Source organism: Sphaerodactylus townsendi, linkage group LG03 (assembly GCF_021028975.2).
Source record: "Sphaerodactylus townsendi isolate TG3544 linkage group LG03, MPM_Stown_v2.3, whole genome shotgun sequence".
NCBI classification, from domain to species: Eukaryota; Metazoa; Chordata; class Lepidosauria; order Squamata; family Sphaerodactylidae; genus Sphaerodactylus; species Sphaerodactylus townsendi.
The window spans coordinates 151,903,207-151,930,010 of NC_059427.1; the positions used below are offsets into that span (position 1 = coordinate 151,903,207).

General features: G+C 45.7%; 2 protein-coding genes across 2 annotated transcripts; one reads left to right on the forward strand and one right to left on the reverse strand.

The window, feature by feature from the left end:
* Positions 1 to 301: 301 nt before the first annotated feature.
* LOC125429241 (deoxyribonuclease-1-like 1) lies at positions 302 to 20,466 on the reverse strand. The gene is made up of 10 exons (XM_048490175.1): positions 20,331 to 20,466; positions 16,732 to 16,790; positions 13,807 to 13,981; positions 9,368 to 9,456; positions 7,150 to 7,236; positions 6,058 to 6,170; positions 3,829 to 3,941; positions 1,839 to 1,996; positions 1,650 to 1,746; positions 302 to 614 (listed from the first exon to the last, which is right to left on the reverse strand). Exons 2-10 carry the CDS (start codon positions 16,773 to 16,775, stop codon positions 489 to 491), a joined length of 1,002 nt encoding a protein of 333 aa, XP_048346132.1. The 5' UTR covers positions 16,776 to 16,790; positions 20,331 to 20,466; the 3' UTR covers positions 302 to 488.
* On the forward strand, positions 19,917 to 26,804 carry LOC125429244 (MYG1 exonuclease-like). Its single transcript, XM_048490181.1, has 4 exons — positions 19,917 to 20,104; positions 22,933 to 23,045; positions 24,179 to 24,338; positions 26,642 to 26,804. Exons 1-4 carry the CDS (start codon positions 19,949 to 19,951, stop codon positions 26,783 to 26,785), a joined length of 573 nt encoding a protein of 190 aa, XP_048346138.1. The 5' UTR covers positions 19,917 to 19,948; the 3' UTR covers positions 26,786 to 26,804.

The following is a 26,804-nucleotide window of genomic DNA, read 5'->3' on the forward strand; positions in this document are numbered from 1 at the left end:
TGTATTAAAATTCTTATCAGTTCGTTGTTGTTTTTTAATGGCACACCAAAATCTGTCCCTTCTTTTTGTGCTAAGGACATGAATTTTGCCTATGGCAGTGCTCAGTGTCATCTGGAAACTCATGCAACCTCTGGAGAACTGGGTTTGATTCCCCACTCCTCCACCTGAGTGGAAGAGGCTTTATCTGGTGAACCAGATCTGTTTCCGCATTCCTACATTCCTGCTGGGTGACCTTGGGCTAGTCACAGTTCTCTCAGGACTCTCTCAGCCCCACTTACCTCACAAGGTGCCTGTTGTGGGGAGAGGAAAGGAAAGGAGCTTTTAAGCCACCTTGAGTCTCCTTACAGGAGAGAAAGGTGGGGTATAAATCCAAATTCTTCTTCTTCTTGTAAACCACATGTTGGCTCAGAAAAAGATGTTTTTTCACAAATCCTTCTCACTGAGCAACCAATAAAACTGCCAGTGTGTGTGTCTCTAGGATCAGAACTTCAGATGCCATATCCCGAGCCAGACAACATGGCTAACGCCAGCAGAATGACCCCAGCAGGCTGGAATCTATGACAGGCTGTGTTCAGCTCCACTTCAACAGGATAGTGGTCACTGACCTTCAGTGCCTGGAAACATGGAGAAAGAAAGAGAGAATGAAGGGCTGGAAATCGGACTCTCAGACTCTCTGAATTCTATCCCTTAATATGAAAAGTGATGCTTCCCAGAGGCGTCGCAAGGGGGAAAGCACCTGGTGTACTGGTGTGTCCTCTGCCCCCGTCCCGGAACTCCCCCACCACACCCCCACAGGGGCTCGTTCCCCCGCCCCCTTGGAGCTACGCCTCTGATGCTTCCTCATAGTTGCTGGAGCTTTAGTGCAAGAGGTGATCTGACACAAAATATGCTTCATCCTCATGCAGATATACTCTGCCCCGTTTGTGACGCGACACATTAAATGCAGGCTACCAGTTTGTGGGTCATCCAGCCTGCACGCCCAGTATAGTGACAGCTAGATTTGAGTCCAGTAGCACCTTAGAGGCAAACAGGATTTTTGGGTAGGGGTTTTTGCTCCCTTCATCAGGTGTCTGAAAGAGAGTTTTGACTCTCAACAGCTCATTCCCTGAAAATCTTGTTCATCTGGACTCAAATCTGTTCTACTGTAGACCAACACTTCTACCCTTTGAAACTATTACACCAAAACACCCACAACGAAGACCCAAATAGCCCAGGGCACAGACAGAGGCTCCGAAGCATCTGATAACAGCATATAGGCAACTCCACACTGTGCCTCAGAGAGAAACACATCTTACCATGACATTCCAGCCATAGATGCAGGTGAAACATTAGGAGCAAAAACTACCAGACCACAGACACGCAGCCCAGAAAACTCACAACAGCCAGCTGCAAAATGCCATCAACCTTCCAGCTGTCCAATCAGCATGTGATATTTTGAGGCAAAATAACATCTTATGACCTAATAGCCATTGGTAAATATACAGTGTAGAGAGGTACTCCCTTTTAAGTCACACTGTTTAAGATTTCGCTGTTAGCCTCCATTAATTTGCCTAGACTTTTTATTAGCTTTCATAATAATTAGCAGCTATTGCTTCTGGCCGCAGGAAGTTCCACCCTTCCCTCCCATCTCCACAGACATTCTCTGGTACCTCTGCCTCAGAGAGTCCATATTCCTTGGGGAAGTCAAATGGCCGAGCTGATCCAGGGATGACCACACCCAGGCAACGATCTCCATGCACCACAATCCTGTTTAGGAGTGAGGGAGAGGAGACCTCAGTTGAAACAGGAAGGGTCCTGCGGTCCTGCCCCTGACCCAAGTCTGGATCCCAAGATCCCACCTGTCATAGGCACAGCGGGTGTTTTCCCGAACCGTAGAATCAGCTTTGTCCCCAATAAGCCAATGGAAGTCAGGTTGTTGTCGCAGCCGGATTTGCCCCCAGCGTTTCTTGGCCACAAAGCCACAGTCCGCATTGAAATCGCCCAGGAAAATCATATCCTGTATAGTGGAGGGGAGGGTGAAAGAAAAAAATGAGGGGGTTACAACATAGCGGGGGTAGGGTGGGTGGAATAGTCAGGATTGCCAGGGCTGTTGGAAGGAATGGGCTGTGTAGTGTTGCTTAATGCTAGTGTAACCTCTACTTGTGGGTTCTGTGGGGCAGAACTTGGAAGGAGTTGCAACAACTAAATTTAAAACAAAATGGTTTACTTTTCTTAACAAATAATGCTTATTAAACATTAACATTTAACATTAACACTTCACAGTCCTGTTGAGTTGCATTCCTACCCAGAAAGGGGTGGAGACTCAAAGCAGCAGGAGACTGCAAAAACTCATGAAGTTGGAGGAAGCAAGGCTGCATTTTTGCAGCCTCCTGCTGCTTTGAGTCTCCACCCCTTTCTGGGTCAACCCATTCTGAACATAGGGGTTACATTAGCACAAGCTTTGGAGCTACAAGGGAGGGCAGTAGAAAGTTAGCTTGGAGATAGATAGGGAGCCAGCGTGGTGTAGTGGCTAAGAGGAGTGGGCTCTAATCTGGAGTTCACTTTCCCACTCCTCCACGTGAAGCCTGCTGGGTGACCTTGGGCCAGTCACAGGCCCAGTATGCACAGGGAGCTTACTGCAACCATTCAACTTTCGGTTTTTGTTTGGGGCGTGTTTGCTGTTATAACCCACTGCCCTGTTTCCCCAGGCTTCTCGCTCTGCCTACGGCAGGCAGGCACTGCCTTTCACACTGGGGTTCGCTGTGTTTCTTGTGACAGTGTTCATAGGATTGACAGCTCTGCTCTGTGTAGGAATGGGCCAAGGAAAGGACAGAGGATCCCATCTGTGTGGTGGGCAGCAGGAGGAAACAAAAGTCAGAGCTTCTAAATCAGGTAGAAAACATAAAACTGGTTTACAGGATCCAAGCACAATGGCTTAAGGAGGAAATAAACAGTTGTCAGGACTTTTGAGGGAGAAAACTGCGGAACCCCTGCCTGATGCAAATGTTTAATTTACCTTCCACATGATGTTTTATTTGTGTTGTGCAGAAAGGACCACAGTGATTGTGTAGAGTAGGGATTCTCAAACCTTTTAAGCCTGCACACCCCCTTCAGAATTCAGAGTTGGATGCAGCCACAACATGGCTGTCACAAAATGGCTCCCACAGGAGGCTGAGCCCGCTACAAAATGGTTGCTATAGTTTATCTTCAGTCACACAATGAAGATCCTTGTACTGTGATGACAGCTGCTGCCAGAGCAACATATAAAAAAATCTGCCCAGCCAATCACATCTGCAATGGCTCATCCGATGCCTGGCTGGGCAAATGCTGGAGCTGACCCTGCCTGCCCCACTTTCTAAAAATACTTGGCAGGGGCTACAGTCAGTGGTGGGATTCAGCAGGTTTGCACCACTTCAGCAGAACCAGTTGTTAAAATGCCTCTTGTAAACAACTGCTTGTTAAATTAATTAAAACCCACCACCAGAACCAGTTGTTAAATTATTTGACTCCCACCACTGGCTACAGTACTCATGGGCACCCTGTTGGGGACTCCTGCTGTAGGGTTTTCAAGGCAGGGGGATAAACAGAGGTTATTTGCCATTGCCTGGCTCTGCATAGCAACCCTGGCCTTCCTTTGTGGTCTCCCATCCAAGTACTAACCAGGGCGGACCCTACTTAGCTTCTGAGGTCTGTTGAGGTTGGGCTACTCCAGGCCAGCTATGTCAGCAATTCAGGTATTACAAGCAACAGCTCCAGCAGTGGAGCAGCAATAACTTGCCTACGTGGAGGTCACAGGATTCTATTCCCGAACCATCACTCCCTCCTGCTCCTCTCCTTCCCCCTCCATACCTCTGTGTTCCAGCGATCCCGCACATTCAGGAAAACATCATAGAGAGCATCGATTTCAGTTTCTGCCTTGGAGGGCATCGTATGTTGAGGGATCAGCACCACATCTGAGAGTACTAAAGTGAAGGGAAATGGAGAATGAAACTAGTTGGGAAAAAGAACCCAGTGGTTGATTACCCACAGGCAGCTCTTGCCCCACTCTAGTGCAAGAAGGCACGTTAGAAGTGCTCTCGCTTTCCGCGGGAAAAGCCAGAAGCACCAGTGGGGCAAGAGGAAGATACATCGGGACAAGACTTCCTCTCTCAACATGCGGCAGGGAGGAAGCAGGTCAGGACAAGAAATCTTGCCCCAATATGCTTCCGCTCCCAGTGTGTGCCCAGAGTCCCTTGGAGCCCCATCTGTAATCAATGAGGTCAGTGAGAACCCAGCCTAAGTATATGCTGTGTTTTTTTGCCAAAGTGAAGAGCCCGAGGGATTGAAGGTAGTGGTGGGATTCAAATAATTTACCAACTGGTTGTTTACGAGCACCATTTTAATAACTGGTTCTGCCGAAGTGGTGCGAACTGGCTGAATCCCACCACTGTTTGAAGGATGCAGAACTCTGCTGTGAAATTTGTTCTCTATAGCAAAAATCAGTTTGCATTCCTCCTGCCAAGGACTACCACAGACAGTGGTGATGGCCACGAACCTGGATAGCTTTAAAAGGGGCTTGGACAGATTTAGGGAAGAGAAGTCGATGTATGGCTACCAATCTTGACCCTCCTTGATCTGAGTTTGCAAATGCCTTAGCAGACCAGGGGCTCAGGAGCAGCAGCAGCAGCAGCAGAAGGCCATTGCTTTCACATCCTGCCTGTGGGCCACTGCGAGTAGCAGAGTGCTGGACTAGATGGACTCTGGTCTGATCCAGCAAGGCTCTTTCTTATGTTCTTATGACTGTGTCGGGCATTTCAGGCAAAGGCAGCCAAGTCATCCAAAGCTGACACACCCTTGTTCTATCAAGATCAGTCTTGTCTACTTCTGAGCTATCTAATTCTTGTGTGAAATAATTATTACGGATTACAGTGTTCCTACCACGCAGGCTCAGCAGTAGCTCTTATAAAATGCTTGCAGACAGAGGCCCTGTACACTTTCAGCTATAAATGTTGCACAAATCAGTTTCCGCAACATGTTCCTATCAAGCATTTCTGAGGCGTATCAATGGCAGCCCAGTCCACTGTTTTGAAATAGCCACTCTTCTCTTTTATCTACTGCTGTTTCCTTATCAGCCCTGTGACAGAAATCCTAAAACTTACTAAGGTGTAGTAGGAGTGCAACCCAGGGTCCCTGGAGATTCCATTACATGAGCCATTCACTCCCATTATAATTGGACAATCCTGGTAGACTTTGAACAAAGAACAATCCAGTTTGGACCAGAGCATCTATTTGTCATGGAAGTTCAGAGCCATTAAAAGGTAATTGATGGAGTTGGAACCAGTGTCGTATTCACCAAGCAGCAAAAGTATATGCTACAGTCCCTGTACAAAATGTTTGGAAGCTGTCTGGTGGAATTGGGATCTCACTGTATTCTCACTGACTGGGGGAGCTGCATGGTACATGTTCTAACATAAAATAGACATTTCACTATCATCAGCAAATTTGCTCAGGCTAAATCTAGAAAATGTAACGCTTGGATTGTAGTGTTCTTATTTTTGACATTTGAAATTGATACCTACATGCAAGTAATAGCATTACTGAAAGACATGCGCCATATTATTTAGCTGTATAGCAAATGAAAAAAATTGAATTACTTCACTGTGCAAGTAAATAATTTGTGTTCTATTATTTATGTGCCTTTTTAAAATTAGGTCCCCTTTATAACATATGTTACAGGTCCCACACTAGCATAATCTAGCCCTGAGTGGGACTGTATTTTATATGGCTCAGACAGGTAAGAGTAGTCTCGGACACCAGAGATGAACTTATGCATGGGATTCACTCGTCCTTAAATCTCCAGGAATTTCTCAACCTGGATCTGGCAACCTTACCTTGCCATCCCCCGCAGGTGGCCAGGCAACCCTAGAAAACAGAAAGGCACAGAACCTGTTTGAGAAGGTGGCATGACTGTTTTCTAGTAAACATGGGATTTGCCACTGAATTTTGATAATAGTGTCCAGAAAATTACAAATGTGCTCTCCTCAGGACATGCTATGTCATAGCTAGGAACAGAACTTGTGTTTCCTGCCAGGCTCTGACCTTTACTTGGCACTGTAAAGCGGGCAACAAACGGCTCCCTTGTGAAGATGTCGGGTCGGTCTGGGTGATTGTCCTCGTATGTGTAGGAATCTAGCAACTGAGTCCTGAGAGATCTACGAGAGGGAAAGACAAAGAGATATAGCAGAGGATCTGAGCCAAGTAAATAAACAGAAGCAGAAGCCATAGTTCGGTTTTAAGACATGGTTCTTTAATTCTGTACAATTGGTCAAATTTTATTATATTGAGGCACAAATGAAACAAAATATGCTGCAGCATCATCTCAGAAGTGTCCGTCTGCATCATGAGCATCATTTTAGGGTGCAGGATTGAAGGGTAACTAACATACATGAGAGCCAGTGAGGTGTAGTTGTTAAGTGTGTTGGACTAATATTTGGGAGACCCAGGTTCGAATTTCCACTTCTGTCAGGAATGCTCACTGCGGATCCCTGAACCAGTCAGACATTATCTCAGCCTCACTTACTTCCAGGGTTGTTGTGAGGATAAAATGAAGGAGGGGAGAATATGGTGTCAGCTGCTTTGGGTCTCCATTGAGGGAAAAGGCAGGGTACAAATCAGGGGTGTCCAACTCTGGTGCCCCAGATGTTCATAGACTACAATTCCCATCAGCCCCTGCCAGAGGCATATGGGAGGAAATGGCGCCCAGAGACAACTCCTTCTCCGGGCGCCCCCCCCAGTCCCCTGAGCCTAGCCCCCTGGCCTGCACTCAGCGGTGTGGCCCTGCCCCCCTCCCTGCTTTTAAGAGCTGGCTTTCAAAGCTGGCTTTTGAGCCTGCATGGAGAGGGGTGGAGCCTGGGGGCGGGGTCACACCCGGACCTCCATGCAGGTCAGGGGGTGGGGCTCAAGGGGTGGGTGTAAAGAATGCTTGTAAAGGGTGCAAAGGTACCTTACTCCTCTCACATTCTAGCTTGAGATGAAAGGACTCCATCGCTATTCATGTCTGATAAAGGGAACTTTAGCTCTTGAAAGCTTATGGCCTTGAAACTCTCGTTGGCCTCTAAGATTCTTACTAGACTCCAGTCTAACTCTCTGAAACTAACAACAAAACATATGAAGAAAGGGAAAGGTACTCACCTGTATATGAACACGTAGCGTTCTTGGTAATTGCTCCGCCCCAGTAGAGGACTGGCGAGGTACTTATAATGTCCAGAACTATCAAAGCTGGTAGGAGAAAGGACAAGTCACTTCCATCCCATTCCACTTCAGTTGAAAAACAAAGTGTGTGTGTGTGTGTGTGTGTATATATATATGAATATTATAGACACCCCCACCCCTTCACCAGAGGGCAGGTGGAAAGTCAAGGGGTGGGACCAGTAACAAGAGGGAAGGGGCAACCATCTTGGACCAATTCTCCTCTCCTAAAGCAAACAATCCAACTGTTCGCACAGTCATTTCTCCCTCTCAGTGCATATTCCTTTCAAGTTTCCAGCTATCCCTAAAGTTGCTAACAACCAAGGGGCAAGGCAGCCTATCGCAGGTGGAGCTACAAGGGGGCTGGGGGGTGCGTGTTGCACTGGGCTCGCACCTGGGGGGGCAGCAAAAATTTCAGGTTTGTTTTTTGTATTTTTTAGTGTTTTTCAGTTTTTGGCTTGCAGGGGGTGTGGTTTTAGGCTAGCAGCACCAAAAGTTAGGTGAGGTTTGATTCAGGGGTTCCAAAGTTATGGACTCCCAAAGGGGGTTCCCCCATCCCCCATTGTTTCCAATGGGAGCTAATAGGAGATGGGGGCTACACTGTTTCCAATGGGAGCTAATAGGAGATGGGTGGGGAGCAAAACTCAGATTTTGCACCGGGCTCCATTTTTCCTAGCTACGCCTCTGCAACCTATCCACATGTTCTTCTGGTAAAGCAAAGAGAAAAGGGAGAACCAGGAAAGGCTTAACAGGGTCAAAAGTTATAAAAGGCCACTTGCACACGCTCTCTGCTTGGATTACTATAACTGAGCTGAGGGCTGAGCCAAAGGCATTTGAAATCCTGCTAGCCGCCTCTGCTTGTTTACCTCTGGACAGGACTGACTTGGATGTCTTTTGAGTGAAACTGGAGCATCTCTGAATCTCACCCAAAGTCACCCAAGTTGTTCTAAATAATAAGCCTTTATTTGGCATAACAATAATCATAACACAATAAAAAACCTGAGATAAAAGGTATACAAATACAAAGGTTTAAGATAAAAGGTATACAAATACAAAGGTTTAAGATAAAATATAAATTATTGATTGTGCATCACCTCCAGTAAAAATTGTGCAACCAATTCACAAGTTTCATTGTCAGAATTGTCCAGAAGAAAAGGAAGTCTACTTGATTCTTCCATTTCACTAGGTATCCTAGAAAGAGAATGTTGGAATATTTTGATCTGATATTAGCAGATTTAGGGAGCAGCAAAGCAGTTGATGTGCCAATAGTTTCAATTTGTTGTTCGACTTCACAAGAAGCATACCCCTTTCGGCTCATTTCCAAGTTGTTAAATCTTACCACTTAATAAAGCGTGGAGGGGAAAACATTGAAGCGAAAGCAAGTTCCGTGAGGGCTCTTCTCTGCATTGGATTAGTCAAAAAATACAAATAGGGAGCCATCCTGTTTTTGATATAGGGGTATTGAAAGATGTAAGGGTGAACAAGTTTTCATAGCAGCCCTAAATAAATTAATCCATTCGCTTTCCAACAATTTTGTTTTAACAAAGTTGTAGGATTCTGAACTAGATAGCGGGAAAAGCCGAAGTCGAAAGAGATATACCAAGTGATCTTTCAATCTTTCTTTCGATCAGAGAGAACCATGGATTTCAGGCCTTTTGAGTATCAGACAAAAGTAGGTAGAATCAGCGAAGTGCTCATCATTGCGAGAAATGCAGGCGAAGCCAAAATTTAAAAGCTCTCAACCAAGCCCTATAAACTAATGAATTTTGGCCCAGTTCTAAACAGAGGGCCGCATACGGTACACAATTTGGCAGGCCCATAATTTTACGGAAAAATTTGGATTGGACAGTATTCAAGGAGTCGTCAACTGCTTGGAGCCAGATAGGTACTCCATAAAGTAACTGCGCTTCTATCTTAGAGTTAAAGATTTTTAATGCTGCTGGGACAAGGGAGTGGCCCTTTCCATAAAAGAAGCGTGCAATGGCAGAATCCAAGTTGTTCTGATCATGAGGGAAACAATACAAAATCAACAAGGAACAGAAAATCAACCTCATCCGCCTGCTGGCCGGGAGGAAAACTTGGTCAGGCAAGTGGAGGTCAAATGGCAAACCTTACCATCTCTCATCCCAATATCATTTCCCTCATATTTCTTCAGACGCACCTATTCAGCACTGCCAACAAGGCGGGAACAGCCTTCCCTTTTGCATCCATCACCTCTTGTAGGACGGAGATATCACAACGAGACAGAATCTGTGGGGTGCCAGAAGGAACAGGACAGAGAGGACACATTAGCCTGTGGTTGCCTGGGCATATTTCTCTTTGAAATTACCTCAGGCCCTTGTCCTACAGGAAGGGCTTTAGCTCAGTTGCAAAGCCTCAGCATGGTGTGTGGATAATTCTAGTTTGAATCTGCGACATCTCCAGTTTAAAAATAGGACCAGGTGGTAGATGATATGAAAAACCTCTTTGCCTGAGGCTGCGGAAACTTCACCACTCCCAATGCGCAGATCGTCCTGCCGGAGGCCACCCTTACGGTCGCCTCTGATTGCGCCTACAAGGCATTTCTGAAGGTACCTAATACCGGGCAACCAGCTCAAAGCTTCTCCAATGTCCGGCAGAAGCCTCAGGAGCCTTATGCTGAATTCCTGAACAGGCTCCAGGAAGCCCTAAAGAGACAGGTTGACAACGAAGTGGCCCAGAATGAGCTCCTCATGCGCCTCGCCAAGGAGAACGCCTCCGCCGAGTGCCGCAGAGCGATCACGGGCTTAGGGAAGAACCCCAAACTGGCCGATATGCTCAGGGCTTGCCAGGATATCGATCTTTACCGGCCCATCAGGCCAATAGCCTGCCTTAGTCCTTGGCGTTGCACTTCTCCACCACCAGGGGACAGCCCCAAAGGCATGGTGCTTCCCAATCCTCGCGTGCAAGTCGACACTTCCGGAAGGATTGTAGGTTGCCCGGCGGGGGGGGCTTACAACCCTGACGGAGGAGGGTCCGCCCCCAGGAGGCAAGGACCCCCAGGAAGGCCCAAGACCAAGTGCCCCCAGTGCCAGAAAGGCTTCCACTGGAGAAGCGAGTGCCAGTCGGGAAACTCACACCCGGGCCTCTCCCCAGCCCAGGACCAAGGAGGAGAGTACTGAAGCGATCCCAAGAACCGAGGCCCGGCCCCCCTCATAACCTGGGGAAGGGGGTATGCTTCAGTCCTTCTCCCTACAGGTCCCCTGTGGATTCCAGCTCGCCATGTCCGACCAGCCCATGGAGTGGCACCAGAAGGAAACCAACCCCATCCCGGAGATGGAGCGGATCTCCCTGGAGGACCCTGCCCCGCTGCCTCGACGGAGCCGCTGCCAGCGTCAGAATGGCTCCCTCGAGGACCCGGATGACCTGGGGGGGGACATCAAGGCAACGCATTCCAGCCAGGCTCTCGGGGAGCGTTGCTGCAACAACGTGGGTCACGCCTCGGACACACCCGAGGAGGATCTCTGGGCGTTGCGCCATCTTTGTGGTTATTACTGCAAATTCCGCATGCTCACAATCATCTGCTTGCTTTTGCACTGCCTCCTGCCGTGGTGACACTTTCGGTCACCCCCCTCCTGGATCCCCTCCCTGGATCTTAATCAAGCCAACATCTGGGAGCGGTTCAGCTGCCGCTGCCAACCGCCTCTCGTCCTTCTGCTTGGGCCAATATCTGGGGGGTAAGGGAAGTTTTGCTGAGCTCCACTGCCTGCTTCCTCGGCCTGCAAAGCCCCTGGGGATCTTCCTAGAGGAGTCTGGCCTGAGCCCCTTCATGAATGCCCTTCCTGCTCTATCGTGGGTATCTCCCTATGAGCGCCGACTGGGAGACCCGCCAAGCTTCAGAGACCCTCCCCGCTGGCTGCTCTCTCCTCATCACCAAGACTATAGTCACAACCACGCAGGTCCAACACTTTGTGCCGCATTGCCGACGCAGTGGCCGGGACAATAGAAGCCGGCCCGAGCCCCGTCACCGGCTCGGCCAATTGGAACTGCATACACATGGAGGACATTCCCCCTGTATATGGGAACATCCTCCTTCCTAAAGGTTGGTTCTGGACTTGCGGGGAGAGAACTTTCAACTACATCCCCGCTCGCCTCTCCGCCAGAACTCTTTGCTGTCTTAGCCGTCTCACCATCGTCCTGCCTCAGGCTCCACCCCGGGAGCCCAAGCGCTGTCGCCGCTCCGCCCTTCCCCTCGACCCTTCCTGTCGGAGCGACGCGGTTGCTCTCTCCAAGGCAGAATACGTTTCCCTCACAACCTCCCTGGTGGGGGTCCCAGGACTCGCTACCTACAACGCCAAGACTATTGGCCGGCTGGCCTGTGCCCTTGCGAAGTCCATCAATTCCACCTCCATTGCTCTGGATGCTCTGGCCTCCAAGCAACAAGAACTTCACGTTTACTCTTAGATAATCGCGCCGGGCTATTGATTACTTGCTGTTGCTGCATCACCAAGGTTGTGAAAATGTACATAATATGTGTTGTTTTTTAATCTCTCTGATAACTCTCATTTTGATTCATAATGAGAAAGTGCATGAGCTTGCAAGATATTGTATCTAATCTGAAGTATGACGTGTTGCCCCATTGGTGGTCAGCCCTTTGGAGCTGGCTGCCAGGGGGATGGTTAAGTGCTATTGTACAACTCTTCATTGGTTTGATTGTATGCCTTGTTGTTGGATCCTGTCTTGTTCAATGTATCTCTACCTTTGCCTGTAATGTGTGCAAGAAACCCCTTGACCTTCCCCTACGTCGTAACCAGGTTCTCATGTTGCACAAACAGCTCAACCAGCTTGAGCGAAGTTCCTGGGGAGGCAAAGCTGTTCCCCTAAATTGCCCGAGCTAATTCGGCTCCCGGTCTAAAACGTTAGAAACGCGGAGAGGTAGCAGTGAGCCCGCGAACTCCAGCAGAACCGATAGAAAGAAGCTTGGAATGCCGGTGCCAGCTTCGAGCCTTCTGGGCGCCTGCACGCTCCCCCACCCCCGTTCCCCCGTGAGTCACAGGTCATGAACTACCTGACCTTCCCACGGGTCACCAGGCTCAATGTCCCAGACAACGGGACAAAAGGGCTCTTGCCCCCAGGCATGGATTAGACCTGTGACACGGACACTTCCTCCCAAAAAAATGCGGCCCAGCAGCCCGATGAGATCATGCATCACATGATGATCTCCCACTCTTCCGATCTCCCGCTCTCCCGCCTATCCGACCCCTTTACACGCCCCCAGAGAAACCCTAATAAAAGGTGCCAGGGACTAGCGCACGGCAGAGTTGCCAGATCCAAGGATCCCGCTCTTCCTGCTGCTGGCTCTCTCCACCGGATGATATCTCCGCGTCTCGCCTCTTCCTTGCGACCCTGCGGGCACGACTTCATCAAGGGGCAGGCAACACAGCGTTCCAGAGATTCCTCCATATCACTGTCCATATGTTATCAATCCTACCTTTGCAGCTGAAGGATTAGAAACTTAGAACCAAATGATGATCTATACATATAGATCTTCCTGAAGCCTCCTGGGTTTAATATATTGTTGAAGGCTTTCATGGCTGTAATCAACTGGTGGATGTGGGTTTCTGGGCTGTGTGACTCTGGTCTGGTAGTTTTAGCTCCAAATGTTTTGTCAGAGGCTAGCCACAGACGTGGTAGAAATTTTAGGAGCTAAAACTACCAGACCGTGGCCACACAGCCCAGAAAACTCACAGCAGCCTCGTCTTGTGTTTGGTGGCTCATTTATACAAGACAAATAATTAACTTGAGATAATAAAGCCTTTTTTACATAAATGCAAGTAGTAGAAGCCACATATGCCCAAAACCCATATTGGAAAAACAACTACAGACAAGATGAACAATGCAATATGGCATCCCTGGTTCGCTGCACGGTTGTAATCACACAGTTTCAGCAAGCATGAGAGCCATTGTGGTACAGCGGTTAAAGTGTTGGACTAGGACAGTGATGGCGAACCTATGGCACGGGTGCCAGAGGTGGCACTCAGAGCCCTCTCTGTGGGCACGCACAGAGTTCATCATGTGGGGGGGAATCCCCCCCCCCACATCTAGGCTGGCCTGGGCCGCTGGGCTTGATTATTAGCATTAAACTTAAGACCTAGTTTTAGGGAAGCAGTATAGGTAACTCTGTTAAGCGTTGTTAAACCCCACTGATTTTCATGCAAAGAACTAAAGCACGATCCTTTACCTGGGAGTAAGCTCAATTGCTGGCAATGGGGCTTGCTTCTGAGTAAACCCTCCTAGGGTCGTGATTCACCCGCTGGAAGAGTAGCACGGTTGCTTCAAAGCAAAAACAACAACTACCACCAAGCTTACTCCCGAGTAACGCACGCCTCAGAGCCAACCGTTTTTTCTAAACTAAAATCTCAGTATTCAGGTTAAATTACCGTGTTGGCACTTTGTGATAAATAAGTGGGTTTTGGGATGCAGTTTGGGCACTCAGTCTCAAAAAGGTTCGCCATCACTGGACTAGGATCTGGGAAGCCCAAGTTTGAATCCCTAATTGTGCCATGGAAGCCCCGCATATTAAATCTAAGAAAAAGAAATAAACATCTGGGTATTTCCCTGAGATTCTCAAGGAGCCCTCACCTTGACAAAAATGTCCATGACGTCGGCTTTGTCTGCCTTTCCTTGGGCAAAATGCTGAGTGTTGAAGGCACAGATCCGGAATGGGGCTCCAGTCACCCAAAGAAGGGCGAGCAAAAAGAGAGGCAGCAAGTTGTGGGGGCTCATCCTTTGGCATTCACTAGGACTCTGGAAGAGACTGCATGTGAAACATAGATGGAAAAACCCTACATGGCTTTGGACCAGGGTACCTGGACCATCTTACATGTAGTCCTCCCTGGGCATTGAGATTGTGGGAAGGTGTCCTCCTGACTGTCCTATTAATTTAAGAAGCTCATTTGGTGGGTACATGAGACAGGGTCTTTTCAGTGGCAGCCCCACAATTATGGTGCACCCTCCCCAGGGAGATGAGCCAGCCAACCGCCTCACTTTTGATCTTTAGGTGGCAGTTGGTGGCAGTTTTTTTTAGAGACGCATTGGTGGCAGTTTTATTTAGGGACACATTTTGATTGGTTGGTGGCAATTTTATTTAGGGACGCATTTTGATTGGTTTAGCTTTTATTATAGGCAGTTCTAAGTGGATTTTTAAATCTGTGACTTTTATGGGTTTGATCATTTTTGTTTTCATTGTGTTCGTGATCATGTTGTCTTTATATTGTAAACTTTCCTGAGTTTTGCAAGGGAAAAAGGCAGCTAACAAATGTTTTCGATCAGCAAACAAACAAACAAATCAAAGCAGAACAATTGAAGAACTGGTGGGGGCATAGAAACAAAAAACTTGCCCTTATTTTCCTAGATGCCGAAAAGGCCTTTGATAAAATTAATTGGCTATTTATGTTAAAATTATTTGAAAAAATAGGATTAAAAGGGAACTTTTTGGATATAATTAAATTAATATATAGAGTCCAGAAGGCCACTTTAAAAATAAATGGCGAAGCTCAAGATGAATTTAATATATATAGAGGCACGAGACAGGGATGTCCACTTTCCCCTCAACTATTCATATGGGTTTTAGAACTGTTACTACAAAACATCAGACAAGACAAAAAATTAGAAGGATTAAAAATTGGAGGATTAAACAATAAAATACAGGCGTTTGCAGATGACACGTTGTACAGAAATTGAGTCTACCATTTAAAATTTCTCTATTTTAGTAGCTTGTTTGGCTAAGTGTAGAGCCCCAGCTGTAGAGCATGTTCCTTTTAGTTAGGACTCAAATGATTAACACCTGTTAGCAACTTTTGATTTTTGCCAAGCTGACTCAGCTAATTATCAAGAAAGAATGATTGGTCAGTTTACATCAGCTGACAGACAATTTCTGTATAATTTGCCTTTCAGCATTTCATTAGTTTATGTTCTTTCTATCTCTCTTTATGCTTGCTGTTGCTCTGTTTGTAAACTCTGCCTGTTATCTATATATGTTTTAGTCCGTTAATCTCTGCCAGTAAATAATTTCTGTTATAGTTAAGTGTTTAGTCTCTGCTTGCATTTGGTGTAACAAAGCTACGCTACCAGAAATTTTAAGTTATTGTTTTAACTTTTACTTTTGCATTCCCAGTTTATTGAGCAGGTGCAGAACTCAATAAACATCAAAATATATTTTTCTAAGAACCGTTTTGTTTGCAGTGATTTTTTGCATGCTTAATAACAAAATCCTAATCCACGTTTCTTATGAAGGAGTGGTCGGAAGCAAGCTCTTCCGTTACACATGTTGATCATCTTAGACGATCCAATAAACAAAATTAAACATCTCTGGCAACAATAGAAGAATTTGGCAACCTGGCAGGGTTCATAATTAACCAAGCAAAAACAAAGATTCTAGCATTTAATTTGAATAAAAAAGAATAAACTCAATTGGCAGAGATGTCAGGCTGTAAAATAGTCCAGGAAGTTAAATATCTAGGAATCAACTCATTAAAAAACAACCAGGACATTTACAAGAACAATTATGTACGACTATGGAAAAAACTTAAACAAGATCTAAACAAATGGATGAATATCAACTTGTCCATTTTAGGGAAAGTTGCATTGGTCAAAATGGCAATATTACCCAAACTGATGTACCTATTACAATCTATTCCATTTATAGATAATTTAAAACCCTTCAAAGAATGGAAAAGAGATATTAACAAATTTATATGGGGTGGGAGAAAACCCCGAGTTAAATACAAAATAATGATTTCCAGGAAGGAAAGGGGAGGTATGTCTTTGCCAGACATACATCTATACTATGTGGTGAATGCATTAATTTGGATAAAGGACTGGATTGAGTTGTCTAATATAAACATCCTAAATTTGGAAAACTATGACTTAAATTATGGCTGGCATGAAAGACTCTGGCTAACAGATGAGAACAAAAAATATAGATCGTTTAATCAACACTACGTAAGGAAAGCATTAATCAAAGTTTGGGATAGATATAGATTATTGCTATATAGAACTACCCGCCTATGGCTATCAAGTTTAGAAGCAATAAATATGAAAGGCTGGCTGAGAAACACCCTATGGCCAACATATAAAGAAACACTAGAATTTGATGGAGGAAAACTCAAATTAAAAGAAAGAACCGACATCCAAATAGAAGGGAAAGAATGCAATTGGTATACCTACCTGCAGCTCACCGACTGTTTCAAAAAAGATCAAAAACATACTGGTTTCCACCATAAACCCACTAAATTCGATGAGATTCTATCTAAAGGCAATAAAAAATAAAAAAGCAGGATCTATATGTATCTAATAGACCTAGAAACAGAAGACGAACTAGTGAAAACCACTATGTTACAATGGGCCAAAGACCTAGGAAGAAACATTGATTTAAATGAATGGGAAACAGTCTGGAAGAGAGCAAACACATCCATTCTAAGTATGGATATAAAAGAAAATGCATACAAGATGATACATAGGTGATATTTAACCCCAGTAGCCATAGCGAAAATGAACAATACTTACCCAATATGTTGTTGGAAATGCGAGAGAGATGTAGGTACCTTCATTCATTCCTGGTGGCACTGCAAAAAGGTAAAGAGATTCTGGTGTAAAATACATACTCAAATGCAAAAAATTCTTAATTTACAATATAAGAGGGAACCAGGGTTTTATTTGTTAGGGCTATACAATATAAAAGAACTCCAACCGCATTCTAAGCTTATAACTTACCTTACGGCGGCAGCAAGGTTACTAATTGCAGCCAACTGGAAAGTAAAGAAGGTTCCATCTTTAGATGAATGGTTGGATAAAATTTACATGCTTATGGATATGGATTGCATTGCATCATCTTTACAGGAAGAAGATACAAAGAAAAGAAAATATATGGACACCCCTGAAAACCTCCTTTTTACAAAAAAAGACAGAATTGAATTAGTTAAATTCAACGCTTAATGTTTTCAAAATTATTAGTGTAAAGTCTATATAAGTGAAGCTCTAATAGTTATACTTTCCGTATTTTGATAGTAGGTGAATTTGTTAATAAGGAAGAGAAGCCTTACTCAACTATTCGGCGAACATTCTCCCCATTGTGGGAGAATTTAAATAAGAAAATTTAAGAAATATGCCGTTAGATTGTAACGAGGAAGTATTTGCAACTTTATATATAGTAAGTCCTTTTTTATGTATAATGCAAGATATCTATTATTGTATTATATTTTAATTTACTAATAAATAAATAAATAAATAAATAAATAAATAAATAAATAAATAAATAAATAAATAAATAAATAAATAAATGGGGCTCAACTGATTGCAGCATTGGCCATTCAGGAGACTTCTGGATTCAACTAACTACAAAAGTGGGTGCCGATTAATAAAGACCAGCTAAAGTAAAAGTGGACACACCACAACAACGAACACTCCCTGTGCCAAAATCAAGATCTGGTTTGGACTAAGCTCAGTTGTAAAACATGTCAAAAGCATCTCTGAGTGAGCACAGAAAACATTTCCCTCCTCCCTGGCTCTCTAAATAGTTCGAACCAAGGAGTTTCAGCCAGCATGAAAGCCAGTGTGATGTAGCGGTTAAACTGCTGGACTAGGGTCTGGGAAGCCCAAGTTCGAATCCCCACTCATGCCATGGAATCTCATTGGGTGATCTTGGACCAATCACACAGGGCTGCTGTGCATTTAAAAAGGAGGAGACAGGAATGATTCTATGACTCTAGGACAGGGGTGGCCAACCTATGGTGCTCCAGATGTTCATGGACTACAATTCCCATCAGCCCCTGCAAGCATGGCCAATTGGGCATGCTGGCAGGGGCTGATGGGAATTGTAGTCCATGAACATTTGGAGCACCATAGAATTGTAGTTCATGAACATTTGAAGCACCCCACTCTAGGATGTAAGCCGCTGTGGGTATATAAAGTACATAAATAAAAATTACTTTCAAGGGCCCACTAGCTCCAATGCCTTTCTTTTCTGCAATCAAGTTTGGACGTGGTTTTTAACAAGGTGACAGTCTTGTGGGATTACTCTCACTGCCCCTTCCCTCCGTCTGTCCTACCAGCTCGAAGCCTAAGGCCAGGCTATTTGAACCCAGTCAGTGGTGAATTTCAAATAATTTAACAACTGGTGGGATTCATTCAAATAATTTAACAAATAATTTAACAAGCACCATTTTAACAACCGGATCTGCTGAAGTGGTGCGAACCTGCTGAATCCCATTCCCACCACTGAATCCAGTGCAGAAGAAACTCTGTAAAGCTGCACACAGGTTACAAATTACAAGATTACAAATATCCCCTCACCCTCTAAAAATAGAGCAGTGTTTTGCCCTGCTGTCTCATCAGAACAGATTTCAAAAATATAATTAAGTCACTTTCAAAAGGGTGGGTTTTTTTTAAGGCTAGGGTGATGTTCTCATACATTGATGCTTGTTTTGCACGAGATACAATATCTGCTTCTCATTTTGGGTGCTCCTATAAAAGTCAACCAACCAAGATAGCCCGATCCTGTCAGATCTCAGAAGCTAAACCATAACCTTAACCCTAACCCTGCTTAAGTGGGAGACCACGTAGGAAGTCCAAGGTTGCTATACAGAGCAATAGCAAACCACCTCTTGGCCTCTCTGCCCTGACCTGACTAGGCCAGGCTAGCCCGGTTCTGTCAGATCTCAGAAGCTAAACAGGGTTGATGTTTGGGTGGGAGACTATCTAGGTCTAGGAAGTCCAGGGTTGCTACGCAGAGGCAGCCAATGACAACCCACATCTATTCGCCTCTGCCCTGCCCGATCCTGTCAGATCTCAGATGCCAAGCTGGGTGGGCCCAGGTTAGTATTTGGATGATAGACCACCAATTAAGTCCAGGGTCTTTCCGTAAAGGCAGGCAACACAAACCACTTCTGATCACCTCTTGTCTTGAAAACACTATGGGTTGTGACTTGAGGGCCCTTTTAACGTAATAAATAAAGGCATACGTCAAAGGCAAAACACTCAGGCATTTATTTGTAATGCAGTAACTCACGGACTAACTATAACATTATAATTGCATGGGCCAGCAAACCCACCTTGCTTCTCAGTTTATTTATAGAAATGATCATATTCACAATGCCCCCCTTTGTAACCACTGAATAGTGATTTGGGTTTCCTTTGACTTTATTGTATGTTACACTTCATTATACTTCTCGTTTCAATGCAGTCCTGTTTATTTCAATCAGGCCTATTCGAAGGGAGGTTGGTGTGTCCTTGTGGGGGATAACTATATAAAAAACTATCTTCTGATAACTTTCACATAATTTTGGATGAATTAAAAACACACATATACGAATCGACACATGGTGTTGTTCCAGAAAAGGAAGTTCTTATTCATGTGCCAAAGAAAATGTTTGCTTCAAGAAAACCTACCTTATTCGCAGGAGGTTGCTGTGTTTTAGCGTTTTTTCAACTATATTAAAAAAACTATCTTCTGATAACTTTCACATAATTTTGGATGAATTAAAACACACATACCACAAGCGACTTTGTTCCAGAAAAGGAAGTTCTTATTCATGTGCCGGAGAAATGTTTTGCTTCAAGAAAATCTACACTGCCATGGGGCAGTTGTTACTGCGTTTGCACTCGCAAGAATCCGGTATAGAATCCGGTATATACGGTATGCGTTTGCACTGCCAAGAATACGGTATAGACGCGCACGCACTCAATTCTCTCTGGCTGGGGACTTTAGGCCGATCTCGTCGTGCGCATGCTCCGAATCTCGGCGCTGCTTCCACGCCTGGCGCGGGGCATCATGCCTGGCCCAAAGCGCCCGCGCCCGACCCGCATTGGCACCCACAGGGGCACCTTCCACTGCGACGAGGCGCTCGCTTGCTTCCTCTTGCGCCTGCTTCCTGCTTACCAGGTACGTGATCCGTATCAGACAGGACTCAAAAGATTGTAAAGTACATTATTGCAATCCATTTGAATACATGCTGCATGCGCTCCAAATTGCACAAGTTTTGTTATTACTGTTACTACTATTAGATTCTGGTTTCACACACACGACACACACACACACAGTTACTTTATGGGCTTTTTCGCACACAAGGTTTGCTTGGAATTAATGCAATCCGCAACGACATCCTGACCTTTTTGTTTCAGTTTTGTCGCTGGATATCATTCACACATCACTCGGTTGATATGGACCTTCTTCTTGCTCCAGAACGCTCTGTGGTTTGCATTGCTGCGGAATGCAAAACAAATGGAAGTCCTGACTTGCTGCTGTGCCTTTCCTGGGCGTGTTGTTTGTGACACTTGGCCCCGTCATCTTGTGCTCACGCTGTGATGTGGCAATGAGATGACGACACTCCACTCTTCCTATTGCAGTGATGGTGAACCTTTTCGAGACCAAGTGCCCAAATTGCAACCCAAACCCCACTTATTTATTGCAAAGTGCCAACACGGCAATTTAACCTGAATGCTGAGGTTTTTGTTTAGGAAAAAACGGTTGGCTCCCTCTTCCTCCACCCCACCTGCTTGAGCAGGGGCCAGCCTGCTGTAGCCTCCAGCCAGTCCCGCGTGCACTGCTCTGTGCCTCTTTAGCATCTCTGCATCCTCTGTGCTGTCCCCCCCTTAGGCAGCAGCCACCCAGACCACAGGCACTAGGCCTGCCAGCCGAGTCCTCCCTGCTCACCATGGTGTGTGCACAGAGGCCCAGGCCAGCCTAGATATGTGTGTGTGGGGGGAGTGATTTTCCACCGCCCACATGACGAGCTCTGTGTGCATGTGCCCACAGAGAGGGCTCCGAGTGCCACCTCTGACACCCATGCCATAGGTTCACCATCACTGTCCTATTGACTACCCTGTCCTACTCGGCCAGGCCCTCCCCTCCCCTTCGCCTTAACGTTCCTGGTGTCAGCCGAAGCTGAACCCATTGCAGCCGCCGCTCTGCCCGCACTTCCATCGCCTCCTGTGGCTGCCATGGGCCCACTCCCTCCTGCAGCGGCCACCGCGCGCCAGGGCTCCCATGGTGCCCGCTGCTACCCCAGCAGCTGCCGCCGCCGCCGTTGCTGCCAGGGCTCCATTTTCTTGCTCGTCCCCGCTGCTGTTGGCGCACTTGTTCTTCTTGCCCTTGTTGTTCTTCTGGTTCGGCATTGCCAAGGGAGGAGGAGGAAGAGCAGGTCTCAGCAGGAAGTTGGTGGCGGCTGTTGCTACTTTCCCTGCTGCTGCTCCCACCAGCACCATGGCGGCTTAGTGCAGCCCCATTGTTAGGCGGCGGCGGAGCAGTGAGCAATCTGGGCTCTGCCTCTCCCCCTCCAGCCCAGCCGCATGCACCCCACCGCCGCCAGGCCACAGGAAAGAGCGCCAGCCCAGGGAAGGAAAGGTGTGTCTCACTTGTTTTGATTCCACTTCTCGCCCCACTAGCCCCAAAGTGTGGCTGACCGCTGATGCTGAAAAGACAGAAGAGTAAATCCCCCCCAACTTTCCCCAAAGTGTGGCTGAGTTATTGAGCTCAAGTGAGACGGAAACAAAACTTAAAAATCTGCATGCGCATCAGCAATTGCCTGGCACCTTCCAATTGGCTGGGAGAAATTGCATCACCGCGGGGCCGTGATTCTTAAAAGTTGTTCATTCACATTGCGTTTTGCACATAGGCACTGGAATGAGGAGGGAATTCGTTTTATCCCAGAAAGTTGCACAAGCATCGAGCGACAGGAAAAATCTGAGGTAAAGGCTCAAATGGGTGACAGATTAGGGGTCAAAGCACATTGCGGCTCAAGTGTGTGCGAACAAATAGCACAATCCGTGACAACCACATATATTTATTCCAGAACAAACCGTGTGTGCGAAAAAGCCCTATCTGTGCAAAGCCAGCCATGGTTGCATGGTAGTATGCTGCTTCAGTCTCTGCCCATAGTAAACGCGACAGGCACGCATCCCCAGCTGGCAGGATGATTTGCTTCCTGCTTTCCTGTTAAGCAGGATGGTTATGCTTTGCATCTAAAAACCAGGATTCTGCACATAGTTATGATCTAGTGAGATAGAACTGTAGAAAGTTCCTAACCAGGCTCAAGATGCGAAAGCTTGTTTGAGTTGCAAAGATCAGAGAAGAAGCCAACTTTCTTACAAGTGCTGATTGCTTATTTGGAAGTTTATACCCCAGTTTACTCTTCAGTTGGGACCTGAAGTGGCTCAATATGTTCTCCATTTTATCCTTACCACAGCCACCCTGTGCGGTAAATCATGTTGAGAGTGAATGGGTGTGCCCAAGTCACCCAGCAATCTTCCATGGCAGAGGGAATTTGAAGTACTAGATCTTGTATCTAATACAGATTTATGCATAATATCCTACATTTCATCCAGATTTGTCCATAAGGATTTGTTCCTGTATGAATTGCAAGTACTGTACAGATAGTTTCAGAGGTGCTGGTTCACCCAGGATGTAGATCTTAATGTGACCCGTATCCCTTCTTCTCTGCAGACCAGCATGGATGTTGGAGTGTGGATTTTTGATTCAAAATCTCACATACAAGAATGCAACAGATGTGCTGCTTTATCCATTCTGTGAGCTTATGTAGAAATAGGGATAATCTCTGTGTCTCTTTTTCCGTGGCTGTGGCAAAGTCAACACCAGTCTCCAAAAGGGCAGGGAAGCAAGTGTGAAAAATAGCCAAAGGTCCAGGGTGGTGCTAACACATACTTGTTTCACTTCTTTAACACTTGTTTCGTGTCCCCTTGTGTGCCCGGCAGGATGCAGAGATTGTCCGGACACGGGATTCCCAGCTGCTGTTGGAGTGTGATGTGGTGGTGGACGTTGGGGGTGAATATGACCCACAGAAACACCGTTATGATCATCACCAGAGGTACTGCTGAGATCTTGTGTGTATACCATTGGATCTCTCAATGCAGCAACAGGAAAGGTAGTTCCGGCTCCCCATCCCATGGGTCTTGTTGTCTTCCTCTCATGCTGTTCAGGACTAGGTGAGAGAGGATTTCTGATAACAGGACTGGGGAGCACAAACAAGCCATTAAAAGTTGCTCTATGCAATGGGCTTTCCCGAGGAGTAAAGGTTTTCTTCTTCTCCCTTGGCGTCTGTGGCACAGAGTACCTCTTTGGAGGCTGTGCAGCAGTGCTGAACCCAGCTGCCACTTACTGCCCCCCTCCCCAAAAAAAATTGGGCTTCCCCTCCCTCTATGGGCTGGTCCAGGGTCCCAGCCAAGATTGCCTGTTCTCAGTGAGCCTGTTCAGTTTTTGAGACCTTCTTCTAAGGCCCTGCTCTTCACACACCACCCATTGAAGTGAGGTGGGTGGTCACGGAGGGACAGGACTTCTTCTGTGGTGAGGAATTGGGTGCCCCCCCGGCACTCTATTTAGTAGGAGCAGCAGTGGCGTAGTAGTTAAGAGCAGGTGTACTCTTATCTGGAGGAACCGGGTTTGATTCCTCGCTCTGCCGCCTGAGCTGTGGAGGCTTATCTGGGGAATTCAGATTAGCCTGTACACTCCAACACACACCAGCTGGGTGACCTTGGGCTAGTCACAGCCCACCTACCTCACAGGGTGTTTGTTGTGAGTGGGGAAGGGAAAGGAGTTTGTAAGCCCCTTTGAGTCTCCAACAGGAGAGAAAGGGTGGATATAAACTCTTCTTCTTCTAGTTCCAAACTAACATTTTGGTGCCAGAATAAAATGTCTTCCTTTATCAGAGTTCATTCTGTTCAGTTTGAGTCTGGATGAATCTCTTCCTAGCTGCCAGGTTTTTTATTTGAGTGATAGGGAGAGTTGTCATTTTGTTGGAATTCTTGGTTTTTGTTTTTAACTTGCATTGCTTTTGTGCAGTTTTACTCTCTCTTATGCTGCTTTATTGTTTCAGGTTGATTTTGTTATATTGAGTATGCTGATTTGGAAACTGCTTTGGGCATGGCTTTGTCAGAAGCAGTATATAAAAACTTTAGGTTAAATAGGAACTACTCTCCCTGATCCCCACCTTATTTGCTTTAGGTCGTTTGGAGAGTCGATGCACAGCCTGAACGTGGATAAACCTTGGCAGACCAAGCTGAGCAGTGCAGGGCTAGTGTATTTCCATTTTGGCTCCCAGATTCTGGCTAATCGATTGGGCCTGAAGGAAGAAGATCCTATCGTACGTGTCCTCCATGACAAGGTACCTGCTGGGAAGGGAAAGTAGTGGTTTATACTCCTCCTAACCTCAAAAGTATCCATAATAATGAAAGAAAAAATATGGTCGAACTCTTCAGAATATATAAAATAAAATAAAATATACATATATATACAATATATATACAACATATATATACAATATATAAAATAAAATATACAAAAATATGGTCGAGCTCTTCAGAATATGAAAGCGTTTTTCAGAATGTTTATTCACAAGCACTTGTATTAACTAATGGAATGATTGCCAGTGTCCAAGCTCTGTCTCGGTAATGGAATTGGAGGCTCAGAAACTTGAGGGATGTTATGGATTGTTCCTGGCTTTCTTTTCCCTTTTTGAAGCTTTTTGATTGAGGGCTAAGTGTGGTGTAGTGGTTAAGAGTGGGTGGATTCTAATCCAGAGAACCGGGTTTGATTCCCCACTCCTCCACCTGGGTGGCAGAGGGTTATCTGGTGAACCAGATGTGTTTCTGCACTCCTACATTCCTGCTGGGTGACCTTGGGCTAGTCACAGTTCTTTGGAACTCTCTCAGCCCCACCTACCTCACAAGGTGTTTGTGGTGGGGAGAGGAAGGAAAAAGGCTGTGACTCAGTGGCAGAGCATCTGTTTGATAAGTGGAAGGTTCTCAGTTCAATCCCTGGCATCTCTAGTTTTTTTAAATTTAATTTAATTAGATTTGCTATGCCGGCCTCCCCTTGTGGGCTCCAGGTGGTGTGCTACATTCATATACATACAAATATACAAAAATAATAAAACATCCACCATATATACTCGAGTATAAGTCGACTTATCACACATTTTTAATGCTGAAAAAGCCCCCCGCCTTCGGCTTATACTCGAATATATACGGTAATTCCAAGATGGCCGCCCGAGCTGTGGCACACCGAGAAAGGAGATAACACCAGCTGTGGCAGAAGCATTTTGCCTGCATCCAACTTTCAGTATTAAATTCACCATTCCCTTTTGTGTTTTTATGTAAAGCTAGACTTGTAAATCCTCCAGCTTTGATAAAGCCACAGTCTTTGCGTTTTCTTGAGTTTCTTTGCGTTTTCTTGAGTTTCTCCATTGGCTCTGAATGCTGTGTTAAGTATTACTCTGTGCCCTTGAAATTTGTGTTCTGACAGGCATGGCATCCTCTTGGAGAGAGATTCCATTGCACTTGTAGCATTTGAAGACTGCAGTAGCTGCTGCGTTTCCCACCCTAGACTTATACTTGAGTCAATACGTTTCCCATTTTTTTGTGGTAAAATTAGGTGCCTCATATTCGGGTTGACTTATACTCGAGTATATATGGGTATAATAATTTAAAAATACCAATTTTTAAGATGGTATTTGTTTTTTGGTTTTTACCTACCATATCGAGGGGGTCTTAATGTTAATAAAAATTACTGGGGATGAATGATTAAACAAATGTATGTATGTATGTATGACTGAATGAATGAATGACTGAATGAATGAATGACTGAATGAATGACTGACTGACTGACTGACTGACTGACTGACTGACTGAATGAATGAATGAATGAATGAATGAATGAATGAATGAATGAATGAATGAGGGAGGGAGGCCTAGAATGTTAACCGTAGCTGCCTCAACCATAAGTCTAGTTAAGGATCAGGATATGGGAAAGATCTGAGGCTGAAACCCGGGAGAGCCGCAGCCAATCAGAGTAAACAATACTGACCTTGATGAATTAACAGTCTGGTTCACTATAAGACAGCTTCACACGCACATATTATTTATTCCATTTGTATTCCGCCTTTGTCCCCAAAGGTACACAAAGCAGCTTACATTGTTCTCATGTCCTCCATTTTAACCTCACAACACCGTGAGAAAGATTAGGCTGGCCCAGAGGCAGCCAGTGAGTTTCCATGGTATTAGTGGGGAATTTGAACCCACTACTAACCCAACATTCTTAACCATTATTCCACGTGGCTCTCATATGGGAACTGTCAAAGACTCCAAGTGGGTTTCATTAACAGTCTGATTTATTTTCCCATTCACACATACCTGCAAGTAACACAATCCTGGCCTTGCTGTAGTTTCATCCCATGTGAATACTAGTCCTGTGGAGTCTTAGCGCCCAACTGGTACAAAGGGGAAGCTCATCCCACACTGATCAACATATATGTGACGTCGGCCCGTGCTTTGTCTCCCTAATTGCGGCAAGCAACAGTGTTAAGCTTATAAGGAACACTAAATTGGCTGTGTCTCTGCCCTTTAAGCTAATTCTCAGGGGCCTCAGTCTGAACAGACCGTTTCTGATTCTTGGTCTTCTTCCACCCAGTTGTATGAAAATTTTGTGGAGGAGATTGATGCTATCGACAACGGCATCTCTCAGTGGGATGGGGAGCCTCGCTATGCCATGACCACCAATGTGAGCGCCAGGAATGACAAAGCTGGAATGACAAAGACCAAGATACTGAGGTAAGAAGGGGAAAGTGTGTGTC